General features: G+C 34.5%; 1 protein-coding gene across 2 annotated transcripts in view; it reads right to left on the bottom strand.

Annotated features, from left to right (window-relative positions):
* Nucleotides 1-23,557, bottom strand: part of PARP8 (poly(ADP-ribose) polymerase family member 8) — a 214,324-nt gene that overhangs the window by 76,218 nt on the left and 114,549 nt on the right. For both annotated transcript variants that reach the window (XM_004456185.4, XM_058308825.2), the window contains exons 5-10: nucleotides 15,044-15,133; nucleotides 13,571-13,641; nucleotides 12,078-12,155; nucleotides 10,657-10,751; nucleotides 1,710-1,770; nucleotides 1,163-1,253 (exon numbers count right to left, since the gene is read on the bottom strand). In XM_004456185.4, coding sequence (XP_004456242.1) covers nucleotides 1,163-1,253; nucleotides 1,710-1,770; nucleotides 10,657-10,751; nucleotides 12,078-12,155; nucleotides 13,571-13,641; nucleotides 15,044-15,133 — 486 coding nt within the window. The remainder of the gene's footprint in view (nucleotides 1-1,162; nucleotides 1,254-1,709; nucleotides 1,771-10,656; nucleotides 10,752-12,077; nucleotides 12,156-13,570; nucleotides 13,642-15,043; nucleotides 15,134-23,557) is intronic.

The following is a 23,557-nucleotide window of genomic DNA, read 5'->3' as shown; positions in this document are numbered from 1 at the left end:
GGAAATATTTTCAAAATGAAAACCAATAGCAGATGTATTTAATTGTTTCATATGCCTCAAGAAAAATTTGCAGAGACTATAGTAAAATATGTGTAGCAGATTAAAGATGGCGACAGTATCAAGATATGCTGTCTAGGTCTCTGAGTCTTTTTTCTGCATGAGCTCTTCAACAGCTTTGATCACTACAATACAGTGAAGATTCACTATGTCTGTTTCCAGGTAGTGAGTACCCACTTACTGTCTTCTGGAACATTTGCTTTCTGACCCAAGCCTCTATGCTGTGAGAAGCTTAAGCTGCATGTAAAAGTTCCATGTAATCAGGAAATGCCAGTGAACAGCTCCAGCTGAGCTCCCAGATGACATCTACATCCATTTTAGCCTTGTGAAAGACCAGCATCCTAAACATCCATTCTATGGAGCCTTTACAAGGCACCAGCTCCAGCCATCATCTGAGTGTCACGAGAAAATCTAAGGAAGAACTGCCCAGTTAAGCCGAAGAATGAGAGAATGAGAGTTGTTTTAAGCCACTAGGCATTGGGATGGTTTGTTCTACAGCAGTAGATAAATGGAACAATATGAGCAGATACAGTCCTAGTTCAATGTGTGTGTGTGTTAGCAGTTTAGGGAAAAAAATTTAACACAGTAATTTTTGGCAAGATTTATAATAGCTTCCTTTGTGGTAAGCAGCCACCAGTTTAGAATATAGCAACTTTTTCCTTTAGGATTTAGAAAACAAAAATACCATTATGAACTCCATTTTCTAAAACAGAAATACGATGCATTTCTGTAGGTTTAATTCTTTAGTTATTAAAGGTAGAATAAATAAAGATGAAAATTAAATCTCAGAATCAAGAGATAAATACTTAAGTCTAAGGTGAACCTAAAATAAGTCTTACTATTTGCAAAATACTATTTTAGATTTTAGTATACTTGTTTTATAGCAACTTGTCAATTTCTTAAAATCTACACACCTAAAAGTTATGTTTTTTTCCCCCAAGTTACATGGGTGTTAAACTATCCTTCCTAGGATGTAAGAATATTTAAATGCCAATAACAAGATATCTGTGCTTATGCTCAGAATTACAAAATAAACATTTGTTGTACTTACTGCCTGGTGCATAACTTGTTAATATTCAAATTAATAAAGAGAAATAAAACTAACCTGGGCCATTTAAATACTGTGTAAGTGAACAGTGTAGTCGGACAATTATAGGTTCTGTTCGAATTACTTCCCAAGCCACAGCAATCTCCTCCTGCACAAATATATTTAAAAGACTAATTAGTCATATTCCAGTAGAAACTTTATTATTTTTCAAAATTAAAAAAACAAATCTTTGAAGAAAACATTTTAAAGAAAGAAATGCATAAATCAAGAAGGCCTACACATGATCACAAAACCCATTGCTTTGTGAAAAGAAGACCAAATTACTCTTTGAATTCTATTTATGGAAATTAAAAGTGAGAACCTAAGCTGCAATAGAGTACTATAAGAGTCCATAACTTTCAAGAAATAGTAAATGAACCAAGGTAACAGAAAAACTACATATAACCTCTGCTTCTGTGGCCAAAGCATTTCTTCATAGGTCACTTTAACAAAGTCAATTCATAACTAACAATATTATAAAAAACCAGAAAATAAAATTTCTTCCAGGAATATAAAAAGAAATGTATTCTAAATGTTCCAATATATTACATAAATTGATACTCACATCAAGAAAGCTAACATCAATATGCAGATCAATATCTACATCATCAATGGCTCCATATTCCCTGAAAGCAAAGAGTAACATTAATGTTTATAGACTCCTTTAAAAACAGCATGTGCTTGGTTATTTTAAATTAAAAACTCAATCCCTAATTCTCATTCCTGAGAATCGTGTGAACATGAATTAACTGACTCCATCTAGCTGGATTGTTGTCTTCCGTAACCTACTTAAACCACATAGAAATCTTTCGATCTTTATGTTCACAATAAACACACAAATTCAGAAATTACTTAGTTAATAGCTTCAAACATTCCTGACTCTCTGTGGCAAATTAAACAATCCTTCCACATGACTGATCTGTTTTTACTATGCTCTCTAAGCAGGAAGAGCTGCTCCTAAGAATAAAGAAGATCTTTCTGACTAGAGGAAGGGGTGGGGGCATAACTTATTGCCACAACGTATGCACTAATTTTCCTTCCCAAGTAAATAAGTTCAGTTGCTGTGAACCTTGTCCAGGTGCTATGCCAACTAAATGGCACTTTGGTTTGACAGGCAGCTCTAAACTTCTGATCTATCAAAATTAAAATAAGTAACTATAGTATGTTTCATACCAAGGCTTTATAAAAACCAACTGTTGTACAGCCCAGGTAGTGCCACAAATGACAGATACACAGACACCCATTTGATATTTTTGTAAAATACTAAAGTTACAGAATTTATACACAGTCAGGGATAAAACTACAGAGAAAACTGAAATGCTAAAAGGTAATGGACAATATTTATTGAGCACTTATGTGCCAGAAATTGTTCTAAGGATTTTACATGTATGTGTTAATACTCACAAAACAATACAGGTGCTACTGCTATCTCTAGTTTATATGCATAAACTGAGTACCAGAGTAATAAAGTAACTTAAGCCTCATCACACTGAAGCCAAGCAAGAATTTGAATACATATATTCTACTTATTTGTGCAAGTATTTAAGTAGATCACTTTTCAATAAATTTCCACTTAGTGTTGAAAAACAGGTTAAGCATTAATGGACGTTCCCATTGAGTGCACATAATTTTGCAGATGGGGAAAGTGAGATTAGGAAGGTGAAACATGTTAGCAAAGGGTAGATAATTAGTCAGTAAACCAGTTCTAAGTTTAAAACCACGTAAAGCATAGACTCAGCACACAGTGAGTACTCAAAGTTTTTGTGTATAATATACTCAAATAATTCTAATACAGTATACTAAGTGTGATGTTTTTATAGGGTTGAGAGAAGAAATCTTTAATGATTGAATGGTTTTATGTAACTTGATGAATAAAAGGAAATCTCGGAGATCTTTTTGCCTTTTTATATCTATGGTAAAGAAAGAGAACATATTAGGATACAATAATTTAACCTCTATGCTTCCTCCATTCTTCCCTTAAAAATGTATCAAAATACTGAGCACATTTTCATAATTTATGAAATTGTACGTTTTTACACTTTTTGGTAGCATTTTTAAAGGTTACACAGGAAGGGAAGGGATACAAATGATTCATGTAGAAATTATTTTTTTTAATCACAGACCTCAAAACATCTGTGTTACTCAGAAAAGAAAATAATAGGCAAATTAGATATGAAATTATGCAGAAAGCATGGCAAGAATAAGTACCAAGCAAATAGACCATTTCTTCTTTTCTTCTAGTTCAGAGTTCGGCAAACTTTCTCTGTTCAAGATAGTGAATATGTAAGGCTTTTCAGGTCACATACAGTCTCTGTCATATATTTTTTTTGTTTTTTTTTTCAGCAACCCTTTTAAAAAGCAAAACTTGTTCTTAGCTTGAAGACTGTTGCAAATCTGGTCCTAGAGCCCAGGAGTTATGGTTTGTTGACCCCAGAGGAGCAAGTACTTGATAAATACAAAAGGTTAACTAAGTATTGTTATGTATGTTTTTTAAAAAGGAGCCACTAAATGCAATATTGTGAACAGATTACTAAGGGTGGCCAAGGAGAGTTCCAGGGGGATGAAAATTCAGAAGCTGGATTTCACAGGATACAGTGACTAAGACAGAGGCACTGGAAAGGATTTGGAGTTCTTGAGAAGGAAGAAGGATAATACATTGAGAATCATTTGCCAAGTCAATAAGGGGTTTTTGGAGCATATTTTGAATGAAATGTATCACCCTTCCTCTAATTATAAAGGTAAAATATGCCAGTGTAGAGCATATAGGGCTATGCATCGTGACTAAATTATCCCATTTGCAGGAGTTAAACCTAATAAAATAGAAACAAATATGTGTAAAGTTTTATCCAGAAAGTAAACGTGGAAACAAAGTAAACGCCAGATTATAAGGAAAAACTATAGACCATTGATATGGTGAAAAAGTACCCATTACCAAAAATTTTGATGCAAAAAATACTTAAAAACCTGGGGGAAATGTTCCAAATATACTAATTAGGGATCAAATAGATAAAGGTATATGGAAATTAGAATAGGCTTTTTTTTTCAAGAAACTAGAACTAGAAAACTGAAAAAGGAAGAGTACTTAACTTTTACCTAGATCATGAGTAAAACTTATTTTATAAAAATTCTTATGCATTTTCTAAATATACGTATCTATTTTTTGCATTACAAAGATAATATAAGCTAATTATATAAAATGTGGAAAAGAGAAAAATGCACAGGAAGTAATATCAATTGTAATACCACCACACAGGATAATTCTCATATCTCATTCCAATCTGTTTCATACATATGAGGACTGTATGGTATTTAGAGATTTGTATCCTGCTCTTTTACTTTTTATATGGTGAGCATTTTTCCATATTGTGTAATATTCTTTAAAACCATAACGTTAAAAATGGCTATATTTGTTTAAATACATGTACAATAAAACAGGTTGCTTTCAAATTCTTAAATATTGATACATAGTACTCTGGATAAAAATCTATGTGTATCTGTTTTCTCATAATTTTCTAGAATAATATGGTCAAATAAATAGTATAATTTTATTTAAGATTCTCCTTTTTTTTTTTACCGAGAAGGAAGTTGGTTTATTTCGACTGCTAAGATTCTTGATATACAGTATTTAATTACTGTTTTTAAATGCTATACCATCTTATAATCATACCAGCCAGGTTATGACAGTGCCCATTTCCCACATCCTCATCCTGTCAGGAATTTTTTTTATCCCATATTTGCTAATTTCATCAGGAAGAATATCTTTTGCCTGGTTTTCTTGCATTGGTAAGACTTTGGTATGTTTAGAGGGATAGAGAAAAGAATCAGAGATAATAAAAACCTCCACTGAGAACCGAACACACAGCAGTTTTCTTATTCACAGTAGTTTTTGAACCATTTCACCTGAATTTACCATGAAGTTATAATCAAAATATATTAATGCATTTAAACCATTTAATGTGCAAATTTTAAAGTATTTATATAGTTTCTGAACCATTTTTTGTTGCTGTTAAAAAGTTGGTAAATTCCCTTCATGTTTATCAATTAATTTTTTTTTTAAAGGAAATAGTTAAAATGCTCTCCTTCAGCACAGCAGGGCAAATACATAATTTTAAGAAGGCAATGGCTTTAAAGGTTTGCAATTAACTGGATTCTGCAGGTGTAGATCTGTACATAGTCAAACTTTTTTGGGGGTTGTTTTTATGATGCCACACTTCGAAAGACTCACAAAAAAAGCTGGACATATGCAAACCCATTTCCGTTGTGATGCCCTTTTTATATAATGCCAGTAATTTCATGTTTCCCACTGCGAGATTACAAAACATGATTATAGTTTGCACAGATGCAGCGACCCAATCATCAGAATTGCTTCTACATCTGGGTAGTTTTCAGTAGCCCAGGGTCTCAAGAATAGCAAATGCAGAAACAAGTTGAATTCCTGAAAAATGAATGCAACTCAAATTGTGAAGCCAGATATCTGAGTGTGTCCTAAATGCTATATTGGGATTATAATAACTCAAAATAATTGCTTACACTGCCTATATTTATTCACTGTGAAAAGATCAAAATAAATTGAACTTGAACTTTTTTTTTAAGATGAGAGAAAACACACAGTAATCTGATGAAGTCATTTCACTCTGGAGCTGAGGGTTTTCAAGGAACTGCTTCAGAATTGTTCCTGCCTGACTTCTAGTGGTATTTTCAGTTCTGGGTGATCTACTCTTTGAATCCACATATCCTGAAATCTGGTCATTTGATTCCAGGTATTTATATGTAACCAATATATTTAAAAATACGTATTTGAAATCTCTTTCTCAATGGACATGTATTTTTGAGGGCACTGTTTTAGAATTCTTGCCAATGTAGTCTCTTATTTTTAATGAAATTATTCAAGACAAAACCCTTATTAATGAGAAACTCATATATCTACTCACAATATATTAAATGTCAGACCATTAATGTTAGTCGTCCTTTATGTAAATATATATTATTTTATTCATTATGCTGTTGTGATGTTTTACAATACAATCTGACAAAAAATTAACAATAATTGTGTTAGTTAGAAAAATAGTATAGTATAGATATCTAGCCTTCCCTTATAACTTGCAAAGGAGTTATACACATGCACGCACACACACATACAGGAAACCCTACCACAAAAGTTAGCTCTTGTATCCAATATAAAGCTCTATTTCGATTTAGTTATTTCTGCTTCCCACAACTGGTCAATTGTATTTTGAAAAGAAAATGTATTTTCTGAAGAAACATATACCTTCCTGGGATATCTGAAACTTTACAGCTTGCACGTCCATCTCTGCATATCTATTCAATTTATGTATTTTGCCCACTGTGGGAGAGATGTTTGTGAATGAGCCAAAAAATATGCAAATTCTGCAGTGAGGATGAAATCTTGGCAGATGAAAGCATTTACAAGACTATATCCAAGGTAGCTATAAATTTCTCTAAAGTACACCAGGGTGGAGAAGAATTTTAAAATTATATACATACAAGAAAGGAAGCCCATATGTAATAATAGTGCATAAGAAGAACACTAGAAACAGTTGCTAAGCTCTGCTCTCTACTCTACAATCCTTGGTTTTGCTTGAGCCAAATTCAGGCTTTATAAGATGATGTGTGGGATTCAGGCATCAGAAGCTTCCATCTTAGATTATGCTCTAATGTTTTGGGGAAAATACTCTCCCCTTAGTTTCTTTCTTCTCTGTGCCTCCTGTTATCACTTCCCCTGATATTAGGGTCAGATTGTTTTTAGGCTCTAGAGGCAGAATGGAGAATCAATATTCCAGAAAAGATGTTACAAACATCCAGTTCGAAATCTTCTTTTGATGAATGATATATTTCATTGTAAGCCTAATTATGTAGTGGCGATAACCACCTTCAAAATCTTAGTGACTTAATACACAAAAAGCATGTATATCACACTCATGCCACATGGCTGATATGGAATAGTGGTGGGCTGCAGCTGACTGTAGATATGAAGGGCCCCAGGATGGCAGAGGCTGGTCATAGGAACTCATGCACTACTATGGCACCTCTGCTTAGAATTTTACTGGCTAAAACCAGTTATATGGTCTGTGCTCAACATAAAAGAGGACCAGAAAAATATAACCCTACCACATACCCAGAAGAGAGCCAGAAGATGTGTAAACAGTCGTAATGGACAGTATGAATGGATATCAAGAAATCTAGAGAAATCAAATAGGACAATCCTGATTTATGTGGCTTTCCCTTTCCCTTTCATTCCCTTTCCTTCCTTTTTTAGGAGATATATGTTTGAGTGGTGGGCATAAGTGTTGTAGTGTAGCCTCTTCAAACTACCAAAACCCTCAGCAGGGCCTTGTCCTCCAAAATAGCAATCCCAAAAGGCCTTATTTAAATTGTTCATCAAAAAAAAAAAGTGATGGGACGGCAGAACAGTCAAAATCATTAGTCACAATAAAGAGTTTAGAATATTCCTCACATAGCTTCAATTTTAAAACTCAATGATGCATAGATCATAAAGCAAAGGATGCTATATATGGGACAAATACTTTAAAGTTTCACAAGGAAATTATTAGAATAATTTCTTTTCTAATTGAATGAAAATTTTGTGACTGGTAATTCCCTACCTTTCTAAAAATATTAATCTCAAATTGTTTTCAGAAGACACTAATTGACATTTCTTTATAAATTCATGACTACAGAAGTATATAGACAATGAAAAACAAAAAGCATGTTCATTTTGTTGCATAATTCAAGGTGAAACATTCAGATTGAAAAGAGTGTTAATCTTGTTCCCCCAGAGACCAAACTCACTTCCTATAGAAGAGCCTATGGAACCAGGACTGTCAATCTTTAGATGTGTTTCAACACAACCAGTTTCTGCTTTCAGATGGTACAGCCAGATACAGTTGTTTTTACCTACTTAAACTTTTTGAAAATAAAAGTCAGTCATTTTTACTATATCCTGTTTTCAACCTACTTTAAAAGAGTGTTTTTGTCTTGATGTAGGCAATCTCAGTTATTTCCATCTCTTACAGAGAACTAAGATGTGGTTAACTGCCTTTCTCATTAGATGTCACGTAAAAAAATGACACCAAACAGCCTATTGTGCATACTGAGGTACTGTTGCTCTTCAAACTCCATTAAGTCCTGAGAAGCCTCAATTAAGTAAAAGAACAGCTAATTAGAACAGCCTGTTTACAATAGACTTAGAACTTTCCAAGGAAGATGATTCTAACACCTATGCCTAACTAACTAATTTTTCCCATGTGTCTCAGACTCAGTATTTGATGAGGCAGTAAATTCTTTCTTATTTAAGTAAATCATACTAAGTCTTGCTGTGATTCACCTTTAAACCGTGAGACTTCTGGGAGGCCACTGATTCTGGAAACATCTTTTGTAGCAGGAGAAACTCGTAGAATGATAACCCTCTAAACAAAGAGAAGCATTTCAAATGGGAAGAAGTCTAATTTTATGTTTTATTTTGATTATTAATTACATCTTATAGATTTGGGGGAGAGTGTCAAAACACTTAAAACTAAAAGTAAAGTTAGCGTAAATTTTTAAAATTAGCAATCATTCTGGACTATTTCTAGATAATTCCTATTTCCTTCTCCATTTACTCATTGTATATCATTTATTTAATGACCATATTCTTTATCCTGGAGTCATGGCAGACATCAGTTGTGAAATTATCATACCTAATAGCTTTAATTTTAGAAAATTATCTAAAACTGAAGATTTCAAAGATTTGCCTTTCCAAATATAATTCTATCACCCTCACTCAATTACACCTTCATGACTAGGAGAGAGAGGGTCTGGTATATATAACCGTGCTGTAGGTGGTAGTGACTTTCTGTTTCTGCAACTAAAATGAATCATTTGGCAATTTTAAATTATAGCTGGATTGTACTTCCCAATTAAAAGTATTTGTTTGCCCTCTCAAAATCTGTGTATATCCTTTGAAAAGACTGTAACCAGATAATATGAATATCTTCTCTAATGGAGGCTGCCATTAAAAGAATGAAGACCCCACCAGGCTGTATTTCATGTATGCCCATGCTATATACTCAGCACTGGAATATGAGAATGACTGAAAGCAAAAAGAAAACAAAATTAAACAAGCAACAAAAAAGCACTGTCAAGCATTCACAGAATTCATAGTCTAGAGGGGGAGAAGTAAACCAATGGTTACAAGAAGACATGAGAAGTATAATTTAAAAAGGTAAGAGCCAACTGCAATAGGAGTCCAGAGGGCAGGATAACTAATCTGCATTGGAGATTCTGAGAAGAGTTGACCTTTGGTGTAGGTCTTGAATAAAGACAACAAAGGGAGGTATAGTAGATTGAATTATGCAACCCACAAACAGAACGTGTCCTCACTCTTAATCGTGTTCCTGTGGATGTGAATCCTATAAATAGGACCTTACGAAGACATTATTTTTAGTTAAAATGTGGCCATCTAAATCAGGATGGGTCTTAGTCTCACAACTGGAGGTCTTTTTGAGAGAAAGCCACAGGGAGGAGCTTGAAGCCAGAAGTCAATGGAATCCAGGAGAGAGGAGAGCTCATTGTCACATGACTGGAAGGTCAAAGAACCCAAGGATTGCCAGTCAGAATTCTACAAGCCTTCAGGAGGAGGCACAAGCATTCGAGCCTCTGAAACTGTGAGCCAATAAATTTCTGTTGTTTAAAGTAACCCACCTTGTAATATTTGTCATTAGCAGCCAGGCAAACCAAGACACAGGGCTTGCAAGAGAAACTTTCCTTAACAAGAAAACAGCTTGTGTAAATGCCCAAAGTCAAGCAGGAATACTGAGCATGTGGGGAGCTGGGACAATTCTAGTTTGGAAGAATATGAAGCCTGGTTAAAAAAAGACCAAGGTCAAGCTGTGAGAGCTGTCTAGAATTTCATGCTCCCTTGGATAGTGTTATATGGGCAAAGAGCTACTCATAGAATTTTAACAGAAATCTGAAATAATCTGATCTAACACCTGGAAGCTAGTTTGGTAGCAGTAAGGATTTTTCTTAAATTAAGGAAAGAAAAGGTAAATAAGGATGGTATGGAAATTTAATACCAAATAATATATTAAGTAACTGCAAAGTTCAAATACTGTACAAATTTGTCTTTTTTTCTTAAGCATCAGATCACAAATGACAACCTGATCAGGACAGCAGTGATTATGAATTATTTACTTCCATTGTTCAAATGGATGTGGCCTTGATTTATAATAACAACATGGACACAGCTGGCAAAATATATTAAGGAATTAATTATGACCATATTTAAGACCATTTCTTTGAATTAACTCTCCATATAACCAGTTTCTTTAATGCGATCAATAAAGTTTTAAACCACATGTACAAAAAATATACATAGCCAAAATGTATTTACGTTGAAACACAGACTCTCTCTCATAATTAAGTACAAGAAAAATTTCATTTAAATGACTTCAAAAGAAAATCCTTTGATTTTCACCAAATCATTTGATTTTTATTGCCAGTTATTTAGTTACCTGAGAGAAACTGCATGTGGCCCATATATCTCTCTCACTGCTGACAAATCAGCCTCCAGCTGAGGGTGCTTGTGCAGTTCCCCATCATAGTTCACCTGATGAAAAGGGAAAAGGGATGATTCAGAAATTACTTAAGGGTGAAGAAATCCAAAAGAATTCAAACACAAACAATTGGGTGGATTCCGCTATGGATATTTTCTCTGTCAGCTTCTTTAAAACAACAACAACAGCAAGAGTTAATATGGCAATAAATTCATTAAAGTTTTTAGGTTCATATAGATCTGTAATACTTTATTATGTTTAAAAGGTATAATTAAACTATTTTGATACAAATAAAATGCAAATGTGAAAGCAGTGAAATAAATGTCTGGCAAATGGTTTGAAAAACTTCTAGACTCAATATCCAGACAGAAGGAAAACATGTATGTACCCCCTCTGTAAGAGTTAACTATGTAAGCAAATGAGATCTTCAATTACCTATTTTCCTCGGATGGTAAAACTAGAAGAATTCTTCTGCATAAACGTTAAAATGTTATATTGGTAAAAGAATTATTTCAGTAGGAAAAATACCTCTTTGCTAGAAAGGCATTCCTGGAGAGAAGAAATCTAGTTTTATTTATCTCAGTATCTCTATTGTCTCACATATCCTTGATGGACACATTACTAATCTTTGATTCTGACTAAGTAAAGTTATTTGCAATCTTTTGCATAATTGTAACTTTGGCTTAAATGCCTCTCTTTAATACATTGCTCTTCCATTATACTATCCACATTACAAAGCATATTTGGTCAAGAAGTTGACAGAAATGGAACAAGACATATATAGCCATACTCTAGAATCAATTGCTCATTTTAAAATTTTAACATTTTCCTGGAAAAATCTTTAATACATATGCATTGTTGATATGCTATTTTCATATTATGTTTCTTTATAACAACTTTCAACAGACATTTTATATTAATATATGGGAAGTGGTGATAATGAACATAAAAAAAGAATAATGAGGATGCTGAATAATTAGGGTATATCAATTTTTTATAAAGGTTAATCATCTTCTACTTAAAACTAACATATCTATGCTTTTGTTAGAAGTGTCATCATTTCAAAATATTGACTAAGCATAATATGCTTAAGAGATGGAAAAGCCAAGAGCATGATAAAATGCTCTCTACAAAATCTCTGTAATTAAGACGTCAAATTACATGAATGATTAGAGTTAACAAATGAATTGCAAGGTAACCTATATTTCTGAAAGTAGGTAAAACATTGAGAAACATAAATTCTATAGATTTCCTAGTTAGTAAGAGAACCATCACCAGTATTTCACAGATCTCAACTCTCAGGAATAGATTTCCACTAGGACACATGTGGCTATTGTTAACTTTGAAAGTGTGTATTTGGAAGATAAGGTCTTACTTACTTGTCCTCCATAATAAAATTCTTCAGAATCATTATCACCTTCAGAATCTTCTTCCACTGTACTATTTTGCCTTGACTCCTTAAAATAATTAAGTAAAAAGACTATTTCAATGGCCAAACTAGGTTGCTTCCTTTGAAAAGAAAGTAGCAAGTGGTCATAACAGGCATGCCTTATGCATTAAAACATTGATTTAATATAAAAATATTCTTGGTAGAATAAAACCCAAGAACAAAAGATAGTAAGAGATAAGCAGATTTGTGTGTCCATTAGGCTCTATGTACATCTTTTTAAAAAGCTTTATTTATCTCACTGGTCTTTGAGTGGGTTGCACAATTTAATATTTGATATATATTAGAAACTTATGCATAACCAATTACACCTTCAGTTTTACCCTGATAGAGCATGACAAGCTCATATTTATATAATCTTTATCAATAGTTCTTCAGCATTATTTATTCTAGACTGTTCTCACTTCCACTGCAACTCTACACAACAGAATGAAAGAAGAAACCTTGAATCCAATACTTTACAAATAAAACTGTGAAAAGAAAGAAGAATCTCATTATGAAGAGAACTGTTTTTGTATAAAGAAATTATTTGTTTTAGAATTCAGGTTTCAAAATGATATTAATTAAATATGCTTTAACTTGACGTGTGGTTTCCAATTAACAGGAGTACATCTGTTGTGTTTAAAGTGCAAACAATGAAAATTCATCTGAAGAAACTAGTAATTAAGCCAATGGTGGTATTCCTATTCCTGGCCTTTTTAGAAGTTAGGAGAAAGGAGGCTTTCTTTGTAATCATGCCTAAATTTCTAGACTGAATTTCAAGCTCTTAAGGGAAACAAACAAACAAAAAAAGCAGAAAAGGGAATTTTCCTTTTATAAAATACTAACAGTTTCTGGTCAGCAACAATTTTGATAAGACAGTGATTCTCAATGTAGATAAAGAAGGAAGAATGGTACAAAAGAAGGGAAGATGGGCTGTCTCAAGTAGAGTTTTGAAATCAATGACGTGTTGGTCCCATTGTACACATTTTTGTCTATTTAATGCCCCAGTATTTATTTATGGTTTCAAGTAAATTTTCTAAAAGTGGACCAATAATAATAAGGTTATACCTAACCTCTGTGCTACTTTGGCTAAAGATATCCATTTAGCAAATAAAATTTTAAAGGTCCCATCAAAAGATATGTAGCCACATATATTACATAAGTGTTCCTTAGTTAACTACACTATTTGAAGAATGAACAGAAAAAAAATTAGGTTTTAGGTTTTATTTAGCTTTAAATCAGACATTCTCTTCTAATGATTCCATCGCCAAGTTTATTTTAGGTCAATCCCTCTACCATTCAAAATTCCTTAAGTCATGAACTTTGACTACTTTCATCATATACAATTTTAATCTAAATAACAATGATTATATTAACTACAAATACAAAGTAAATTTAAAATATATCAATTTTTTGAAGAACTATAAAATGCAATTTACATACCTCCCCATTTTCCTTCTGTAATTTGGATTTTATGGATAAACAACAGTTAATGTCATTTGTTTTTCTCAATTCTGAAAGAGAATTATCATTAAAAAAATCATTTTAGTTTTCCCAAGAAGATATTTACCAAACATTCATGAGTTTTGGGGTAAAAGAACCCCTTCAGTGATACTTTGCTTTGCAAGAGATTTAAGGGAACTTTTTTTAAATTAATTAATTAATTTCTTTCTCTCCCCCAGCCCCACCCTGGTTGTCTGTTCTCTGGGTCTATTTGCTTCGTCTTGTTTCTTTGTCCCCTTCTATTGTTGTCAGCGACATGGGAATCTGTGTCTCTTTTTGTTGCATCATCTTGTTGTTGTGTCAGCTCTCAGGGTAGGTGGTGCCATTCTTAGGCGGGCTGCACTTTCTTTCGCGCTGGACGGCTCTCCCTGTGGGGAGCACTCCTTGCGCGTGGGGCTCCCCTACGCGGGGACACCCCTGGGTGGCAAGGCACTCCCTGCGCGCATCAGCACTGTGCATGGGCCAGCTCCACACAGGTCAAGGAGGCCTGGGGTTTGAACCGCGGACCTCCCATATGGTACACGGACGCCCTAGTCCGTTTCCCTGTTTTAAGGGATATTTTTAAAAGTATATAATGTTGGGGAGTTAGACAATATACAACGTATTCTAATTTTTCATTGTCCATAAAAATGTGGTCAAACTTAAAGTACAATAAACAGATTTCTGGGAAGTGGATGTGGCTTAACTGATAGAGCATCCACTTACCATATAGGAGGTCCAGGGTTCAAACCTTGACCCTCCTGACACACGTGATAAGCTGGCCCATGCGCAGTGCTGCCATGTGCAAGGAGCATTGTGCCACACAGGGGCATCCCCTGCGTAGGGGAGCCCCACATGCAAGGAGTGTGCCCCGCAAGGAGAGCCGCCCCCGCACGATAAAAGTGCAGCCCACCCAGGAGTGGAACTGCACACACGGAGAGCTGACACAGCAAGATGATGCAACAAAAAGAGACACAGATTCCTGGTGCCACCAAGAATGCAAGGAGACACAGAAGAACACAAAGCAAATGGACACAGAGCAGACAATGGGGGAGAATGGTAGAGAAATAAATAGATAGATCTTTAAAAAAGAAACAGATTTCTTTACCTCCATTATTTATCTCATGGTATCTAATTTGCCTTTAAGTATGCTTTTTAAATTATCAGTTTGTTTAGCAGCATCTTTGCATGGAAATATTTTCACAAGAGCAAATTTCAACAAAATATATTTTAGCAGGATTTTTTTAAAGTACTGTAAATGTGCGTATTTTAAAAAAATTATTGAAAAGCAAATAAACTTTAAATAGAAAATTTGCATGGAGAACCAGATTTATAGATAAATATCTGCTATATTTGCTAAAAGAAAGGAAAACCAATGCTATGTACAATTAAGAAAATATTAATCAAGAACAAAAAAAATTGTATTACCATTACCTGTTGCTAGTCGATGGAATATTACTGGAATTGGCTCTGTAGTAACTAATACATCTTCATCATTTTCTGAACTTGACACATACGTATTATCTGCAAGACAATAGGAATAACTAAAGTTACAGTGACTTGAATATTTTATTAAGAAAGTGGAGGTGGCTTAAGTAAGTGGGCTTCTGCCTACCATATGGGAGGACCAGAGTTCCACCCCTGGGCCTCCTGCTTAAAAAAAAAAAAGCTGTGTCTACATGGTGAGCCAAGTGCCCACACAGCAAGGCAAGTACCCGCATGGCAAGGCATGCAGCAAGACGATGATGCAACAACAACAAAAAAGTTAGTTCATATCACTTTTAGTACCTATCCTATAATGAAGCACGCACTACTGTTCTGATTAAACTAAAAAAAAGAAATGATAAAGTAAATGGCAGATTTGTGTGTGAATTGATTGTGAATGACCTGTTTAAAGATGTTTGGATATTTTAGGGAAATATAGCTTGCTGTCCAAATATATCTATAAAATCTCATGTGGCAATGAATCATTTAGATGCTAGTGGCTGCCCCAAATCACTCAACAGGGTCCTTCCTAACATCAACATCTTCTAAAAGAATGAACTGAGGGAGAGGTGAAAGTGGAGCACTTGGCACAATTAATGAAATTCAGTATCAGGTCATTAAAGGCTTCGAGCCTGTGCTTTTGTTTTGAGTCATACCTCTCATAATGCTCTAATATATATTTTTTAATTGACGTAAAATTTCAGAATTCTTCTTCCATAAATTAATTTTATCTGTATACACTATACAAGTATGTCTATATAAAACAATACAAGTGTATATACACTATACAATTTCCCACACCTCCTTAAGTATCATTATTCACTATTTGTTTCCTCTGGGAAAAAAATAAGATTTTCATAAATGTAACATTTTCCCCTGATAAATACATATTTTCAACTACATGCTAATGAGTTAAAATTAATGCAAGACAAAGCTTTTTATTCTACTTCATTCATGATATCCGTGAGAGAGCTATTTAACAAACCCTTCATTAATTCATTAATAATGGTTCTATAATGCACACAATGATGACATATATCCCTAAGAAGTAATGGAAATTTGTATCAATTTATGCGAAGGGAAATTTGGTGTTCAGATGACTGACTGAACACAAAATTAAAGATCCTTTTGAGCCAAGTTTTTATAATACTATGTCAGTACAGTCAAAACTTGACTTTTAATTGATAGATATCTAATTACTTTATGTCCAAAGGACATCTGCACTGTTTTTAAACCCTGAGTAGTGAGTCCATGATATTGATTTGTATCCACAGCTTAGCCTCTGAAGACTCTCAATAGATAAAAGTTTTAATAGTTGTTCAGGACGATGAGAGGGTGTGGGTGTGGATTACTTTAGAAACAAAACAGTTTTATCTCATTACTTTGATGTTTTAATCATAAATTTTACTTTACTTTTTCAAATACCATCAAATGAGTATGAGATTTAAGTTTATCAAAAGGACCCAAAGGATAAGAAACAGATTTAATATAAATTTATTTTTAATTATTGTCTCAAAGACTTTGACCACTTATCTAACCTCTTCTGTCAATAACCTCTTACTCCTAGATAATTATCAAAAATCCTTCTATTAAAACCAGTTGTTTTATTTCTTAAACCCTCACTCAGCCTTACAGGTTCAAAGTTATTTGATACTGAATCAACCTAGTTTATTTGTTTTCACTGTGCACAATGGATTCCCCCGAGCAAACCTAAGGAGAAAAGGAGTATTAAAAAGAGAAGCAACAGAACACCAGAAGAACTGAGCATCAACCAGAAGGGAAGATATAAAAACAAAAACCATGAAGTGGATACAGCATCATGCAATATCACAGTATCATGGAATGATGGAGGTCTAACTAAATTATCAAGAGACATATAAATTAAAACTTTATCTTTGAGAAAACAGGGAAATAAGTAAATCAATATAAAGGATTATTCTGAAAAATTGACTTCATAAAGTTTTCACACAGGAAAGCAGTAAGACTTGATTCAAGTTAATTCTATATGGTAAATACAAGTTACATAATACTGAAGGACAGGGTTTTTTGTTCTTTTATTTACTTATTTATTTATCTACCTATCTATTCATTTATTTATTTGTTTGTTTATTTCTCTTCCCTTCCCTCCACCCCGGTTGTCTGTACTGTGTCTATTTGCTGCGTCTTTGTCCGCTTCTGTTGTTGTCAGCGGCATGGGAATCTGTGTTTCTTTCTGTTGCGTCATCTTGTGTGTCAGCTCTCCATGTGTGCCGCACCATTCTTGGACAGGCTGCACTTTCTTTCACGCTGGGTGGCTCTCCTTACGGGGCGCACTCTTTGCACGTGGGGCTCCCGCACGTAGGGCTCCCCTATGCGGGGGACACCCCTGCATGGCACGGCACTCCTTGCATGCATCAGCACTGCGCATGGGCCAGCTCCACACGGGTCAAGGAGGCCCAGGGTTTGAACTGCAGACCTCCCATGTGGCAGACGAACACCCTAACCACTGCTGGGCCAAGTCCACTTCCCTTGAAGGACAGGGTTATACCTTCAAACATATTTTCTAAGAGATTTTAAAGGAATTCCAGTATAACCAAAATCTTAATAGCATTTCTACTACAACACTGAAGGATAAAGAATAAACAGACTAACTTTTTAACAGCATTAGCCCTTAAAAGTTTTCTTCACTTATCTGGCAGTTCATATATTGATTAGTATTTAAATTTTAAAACATGTTTAATTTCTGGTTTTGGCTTAATTTTTCCTGGTCTAGAATGTTCTCAGGTTTTATAAGATTATCTATCAAAGTACCATGATGTCACAATAAGACAAATCCCATAAGTATATCCATGATATGAAAGCAAGTATAGGAGAGTAGAGAAGGCATTTCTCACCTAGATTCTGCTACCAACTATCTCATGAACATTTTAAAAAAATATATATGTTTTATTTATTTTTAAGAGATACACAGATTACATAAAATGCTACATTAAAAAAATATAGGGGATACCCATATACACCCTACTCCCCACACCTCCATCTTTTCTCACATTTACAACTTCTTTCATTAGTGTGGTACATTCACTGCAATTGATGGAACACATTTTGAAGCATTGCCACACAGCATGGATTACAGTTTACATTGGAGTTTACATTCTCTCCTACTCCCTTCTGTAGTCCTGTATCTGTCCTTACAATGTCATTCAGGACAACTTCACGTCCTGAAATGTCCCCATATTACATCTTTTTCCCTCTCCCCGCCTTCAGCACTTCCAGTGGCCACTCTCTCAACATCAATGATAGAACTTCTTCCATTGCTAGAATCACAGTAAGTCTATAGTAGAATACCAGTAAGTTCACTCTAGTCCATATTTAATTCCCCAATCTTTAGGATTCTAGGATGGTGATGACCACTCCACCTCTAATTGAGAGGGGGCTTCAATCCCATAAGGCTGATGGATGGGACTCTCTTGCTTGCAGTTGTGGACGCTCTCAATTCCTTGGTGTGGTAGTTGTACATCCTCACCTCCTTGTTAGTTGTCCTGGGTTAGTCCAATTAACTGGAGAGTAGGTGTTGCAACTCCACTGAGGCTCAGGGCTCAGCTGACACATGGACAGCCCACAGATTTAAGTCTCTTGGACATACACCTATCAACTCCAGTGCAACTATATGTTCAATAAAAGGGACAAAAGAGGCATGTGTAGAGAAGTCACACCTGAGCCCAACTCTTTCACACTAGAGAGCACAAACTCCAAAATAGGGCCCACTGGCAAGACACTCAGCCATGGCCTTAGCTATAAATGAGCACATCTGCTTATGATTTTAAAAAGATCTTTCCAGATAAGTGGAATTTGTTTTCTTTTTGTTCTTGTTGCTTAAATTTTCCTTAAGCTATTTTGTCATTTGTAATAATAAGATCAACTTTGTTGAGAGATGGGAAAGTAGAACATAAAAAGGGTAAGGAGGACATTTAAGGTAACAGAATGAGTCAGTGACAGAATAAGAAATTTTCAAACTCAAATTCCCTCATTGTAATTCTTCCACTTGATTCCAGGGCTGTCAGTTTTGTTTTGTTTTTTAATTCTGGGGGAAAGTTAGGTTCTTTAATGTGTATATTTTGTATGGGAACTACACATCTTTGTTAAAGGCTGTTAACAGTGACCAAATTCTTTTCACTTCCTTACCAGAATACCGAGCATTATTACTAGAACTTCCACGGACAGTGGGAAAAAATGAGTAGAGAGCTGTAGAAAAGCATCTCTTGAAAGACCGCTCTTATTCTATTTCAGAGGCAGCATATTTTAAGCCAACTTATTCTATTTTTCATTACTGTGTAACTTAGGAGAATAATTACTATAATTATAAATGATTATATTGATTTTTATTATATTTTGGACATTTTCCCTGAATTTTACATATACTATTCCTGTAGTCCATACCACCAGTTATCATCCCCTATTTTAAAGATGAAGAAACTGAGGCTTAGAGAAATAAGCAATTTGCCCAAATTACTTAAGTAATTACACATGTAAGTGGTAAGGTTTGAATCTGACTCCAGCAGTCAATGCCTTTTCACTATACTACGTTTTTTTAAAAGTAAATATATATGAAAAATTAGTAGTCAAAAATTGTAGTACTGTATGAATTAGAAATGCTCAATTACAAAAACAATTTTATTTCAGAGGTTATAATTTGGTTCTTAAGAGCCTGTGTAGAATTTTAGTTCTCAGTTAAGTGGTTCACTCACAAAGCTATACGCATAATGCTCAAGTATCTGCACAAAGGTCAAGACACTTAAGACCCACAGGTACTAGAAGATACAGAACTACCCCCTCATTCCTCTAGATTCTAATGAGGAATACAAAAAAGAATGAGAGAATTCTCTCCCAACAGTAGGTAAGCATCCTTTTTAGAGGTAGGAACTGATGAGAAAGAATTCTCTTGTTCTCTTTCAGCAGAGCCAATTGCCTGTGACTTGTACAACACATACTTAAACTTTGCTGCATTAACTTCGAAAAGAAAACTGTCTACAACATAAAATCCACTGAGAAATACAAGTAAACCAGAAGACTGCTCTACTTATTCATTTTGTTTTGGAGAATTAATATATCACTTAGTATTTCATTTACATGCATATTATTATGTATATAATAACATTTTCACAGAAACATATATTACAAAATGAGTTTAAATGATTATTAAGGCTACTTGGAAGCTTAAAATTATGATGAACCTCTTTCTAGGGAAATTAAGGCAAGGAAAATGTCTCATCATCTGATTTTAGAAGATAATGCTAAAGTATTTCCAAAGGACAAAGAAAATCCCATATTTTCACACTTGATGATGAACCAATCATTGAACTATTAAATAATTCAGAGAATGTAAGAAAGTAAGCCTAGGTAACATCAGCAGAAGGCATTAATAAAGATAAAATTAAAATGGCTACATTTAGAAATTTTAAATAGCATAAAATTTTTTTAAAATAAAGTCTTTGGAAGGAAAACCATGTGTGGACAAAAGACATGGGCAAATATAAAGCAATAGGAATGAGAAAGGGGAAATAACCACAAAGGAGATTTTTACAATTATATAAAGAATACTAGGGAAAAAAAAACAAAAACCTTTTTGCTATCAAATGGGGATATTTCACCAACACAGTGGACACTTAAAAGGGTTCATGTTAAAAATGAGCAGATAGGGAAGTGGCTGTGGCTCAATCAGTTGGGCTCCCGTCAACCACATGGGAGGCCCTGGGTTCACATCTGGGACCTCCTTGTGAAGGCAGGCTCACCCGCACGCTGCTGAGAACTGCCGGCCCACAAGCACTGCAGAGAGCCAACTCAGCAAGGTGACACAACAAAAGGGAGACAAGTAAAAACACAGAAGAGTACACAGCAAATGGACACAAAGAACAAACAAGCAAGCCGCAAAATGGTGGTGGTGGGGGAGTAAATAAAAATACAGACACACAGAAGAAAGCACAGCAAATGGACATAGAGAGCAGACAGCAAGCAAGCCGCAAGGGCAGTGGGAGATTTTTAAAAAATGAGCATATGAAAAATAGGAAAAAAAGAAAAGGTCAATAATCAAGGTAGAAAAATGAAATAACTGCACGAGGTCCATTCCTAAAAGGATTACTAGGTACAGACAGATTTCTTTGCAAGTTCTACAAATGTTCACAGAATTATTTAACTCCTTCAGTAATTTGAAGTCTTTAATAGCAAAGTATGATGAAAAACACATAATTCTTATAATCCAGCATTAAGATATCTGCTAATATGACTTGTCACCTTAAAATTTAAGGAGCAAATATATATAATTCAATAGATGTTAAACAGGAATTTGATAAAAATTTAATCTTCATTCTTTTTTTTTTAAAGCTTGGTAAACTAGGAAAGGAATGATACTTCCTTTTTAAAAAGCATTTGGAAGCATACGCATTAATTTTTAAAAAAGGAAAAAAGCTGCCAACTATCATTTCTATTATTAGAAAACATTCTGAAAGTTCTGACCAGTGTAAGAGGAAAAAAAAAATGCAGATACAAATCTTGGGAATAAAAAAGTAAACATATCATTATTTTTATATAATGTTGCCTATCTGAGAAATCCAAGAGCATGCCTGAACAACCCTTAATGCAAATATATATGGATTAAAATTTTGATAATGGGAAAAATATTATAGTAATGCTTACTTTGAAGAAAAGCTCCATGAAAAATAGTAATACTACTTCTTCCCCAGACATGACAGGAATCAGAACTAAATTATAGACTCGGTTTTACCACAAATTTATATGACCTTGGGAAATATTATTTTACATCTCTCAGCACATTTCAAGTATGAAATGTCATGATCATCCCTATTCTGCCAATTGCAAAAACTGGCATTTACAATTAAATGGAATTATGTACATGGAAATACCTAGTATACTGTGTGCTACATAGAGAATTATGGTGAATTGACTGCCTCAAATGTTTAAAACATACTCACAATTCTACCTCAGTATTTAAAATCAGAATGCACTAACTTCCCTCTCCCCACCTTCTTTTATTGCAGCCTACCTGAACCTACTTTGATCATGCAGATCAAATAGAAGCTATATTTACATTCCTTTTTTTAAAAAAAAAATTAAATGATATTGGAATTGACTACAAACTTGCTCCAAGAAGATAATTTAGTAAAAATTTAAATTTCAAATTTATGTATATTGTCTTTCCAAGTAGAGCTCTTTTATGGCAAGAAAAATCTAGAGTAATACCTCTAGTTCACAAGAAGGATCCACTTGGTTTAGAAAAGGCACCTTCTGTCATATATCCCTATGATACTGACCCATTTTCTTAACTGTCCACAATTTGGGCCTTGATTTATGGCATTTCTATCACTTAGACATTAACCCACTGATGGTTGAAATCTCTAGAAACTGCTTCTGATGAGAAGCATGACAATATTTAAATAAATAGTGAAACTTTTTCTTATTTATGTAGCAAATATTCTGTATCGAAAACATAACACAGGAAGTGGATGTGGCTCAAGCAGTTGAGTGCCCACCTCCCATATGGGAGGTTCCAGGTTGGGTTCCTGGTGCCTCCTGACAAAAACAAAAATAAACAACAAACAAAAACAAAAACAAAAGCCAACTTAGGGAAGCTGATGTGGCCCAATGGCTGAGTGCTGGCTTCCCACATATGAGGTCATGGTTCAATCCCCAGCCCCTAGTATCTAAAACAAAACAAAACAAAACAAAACAAAAAATAAACAAAAAAACAACATAATGAGAGAGGTGATAGTATAAAAATCTATAAAAATAACTTTTCTTGTAAGTATTTCTTGTTTTGTTTTTTCCCAGCAAAATCTTTCTAAATACTTTTTATATTACTATTCAAAAATAAGCATATTCTTTTTTTTTTTTTAAAGATTTATTTATTTATTTAATCCCACCCCTCCCCCGGTTGTCTGTTCTCTGTGTCTATTTGCTGCATCTTGTTTCTTTGTCTGCTTCTGTTGTCTTCAGTGGCACAGGAAGTGTGGGCGGCACCATGGCACCATTCCTGGGCAGGCTGCACTTTCTTTCGCGCTGGGCGGCTCTTCTTACGCGGCGCACTCCTTGCGCATGGGGCTCCCCTACACGGGGGACACCCCTGCGTGGCACGGCACTCCTTGCACGCATCAGCACTGCGCATGGGCCAGCTCCACACGGGTCAAGGAGGCCCAGGGTTTGAACCGCAGACCTCCCATGTGGTAGAAGGATGCCCTAACCACTGGGCCAAGTTCGTTTCCCAGCATATTCTTAATACTGGCTAATTTCATTAATTAGACAGCAATAGATTTATAGAATACTATTCTATAATCATATGGAGACTGGAGCAAAATAACTGCAAGGAAGTTTATGATTTAGAAATTATTTTAAAATACAGCATTTAATCTCCTTCCAAGATAATGCAAGCTACCACAGGAAATAACTTAAATTCTAAGAAGTTTAACACTA

The sequence above is a fragment of the Dasypus novemcinctus genome, chromosome 2 (assembly GCF_030445035.2).
Source record: "Dasypus novemcinctus isolate mDasNov1 chromosome 2, mDasNov1.1.hap2, whole genome shotgun sequence".
NCBI classification, from domain to species: Eukaryota; Metazoa; Chordata; class Mammalia; order Cingulata; family Dasypodidae; genus Dasypus; species Dasypus novemcinctus.
This window is presented reverse-complemented; position numbering and strand designations above follow the sequence as displayed.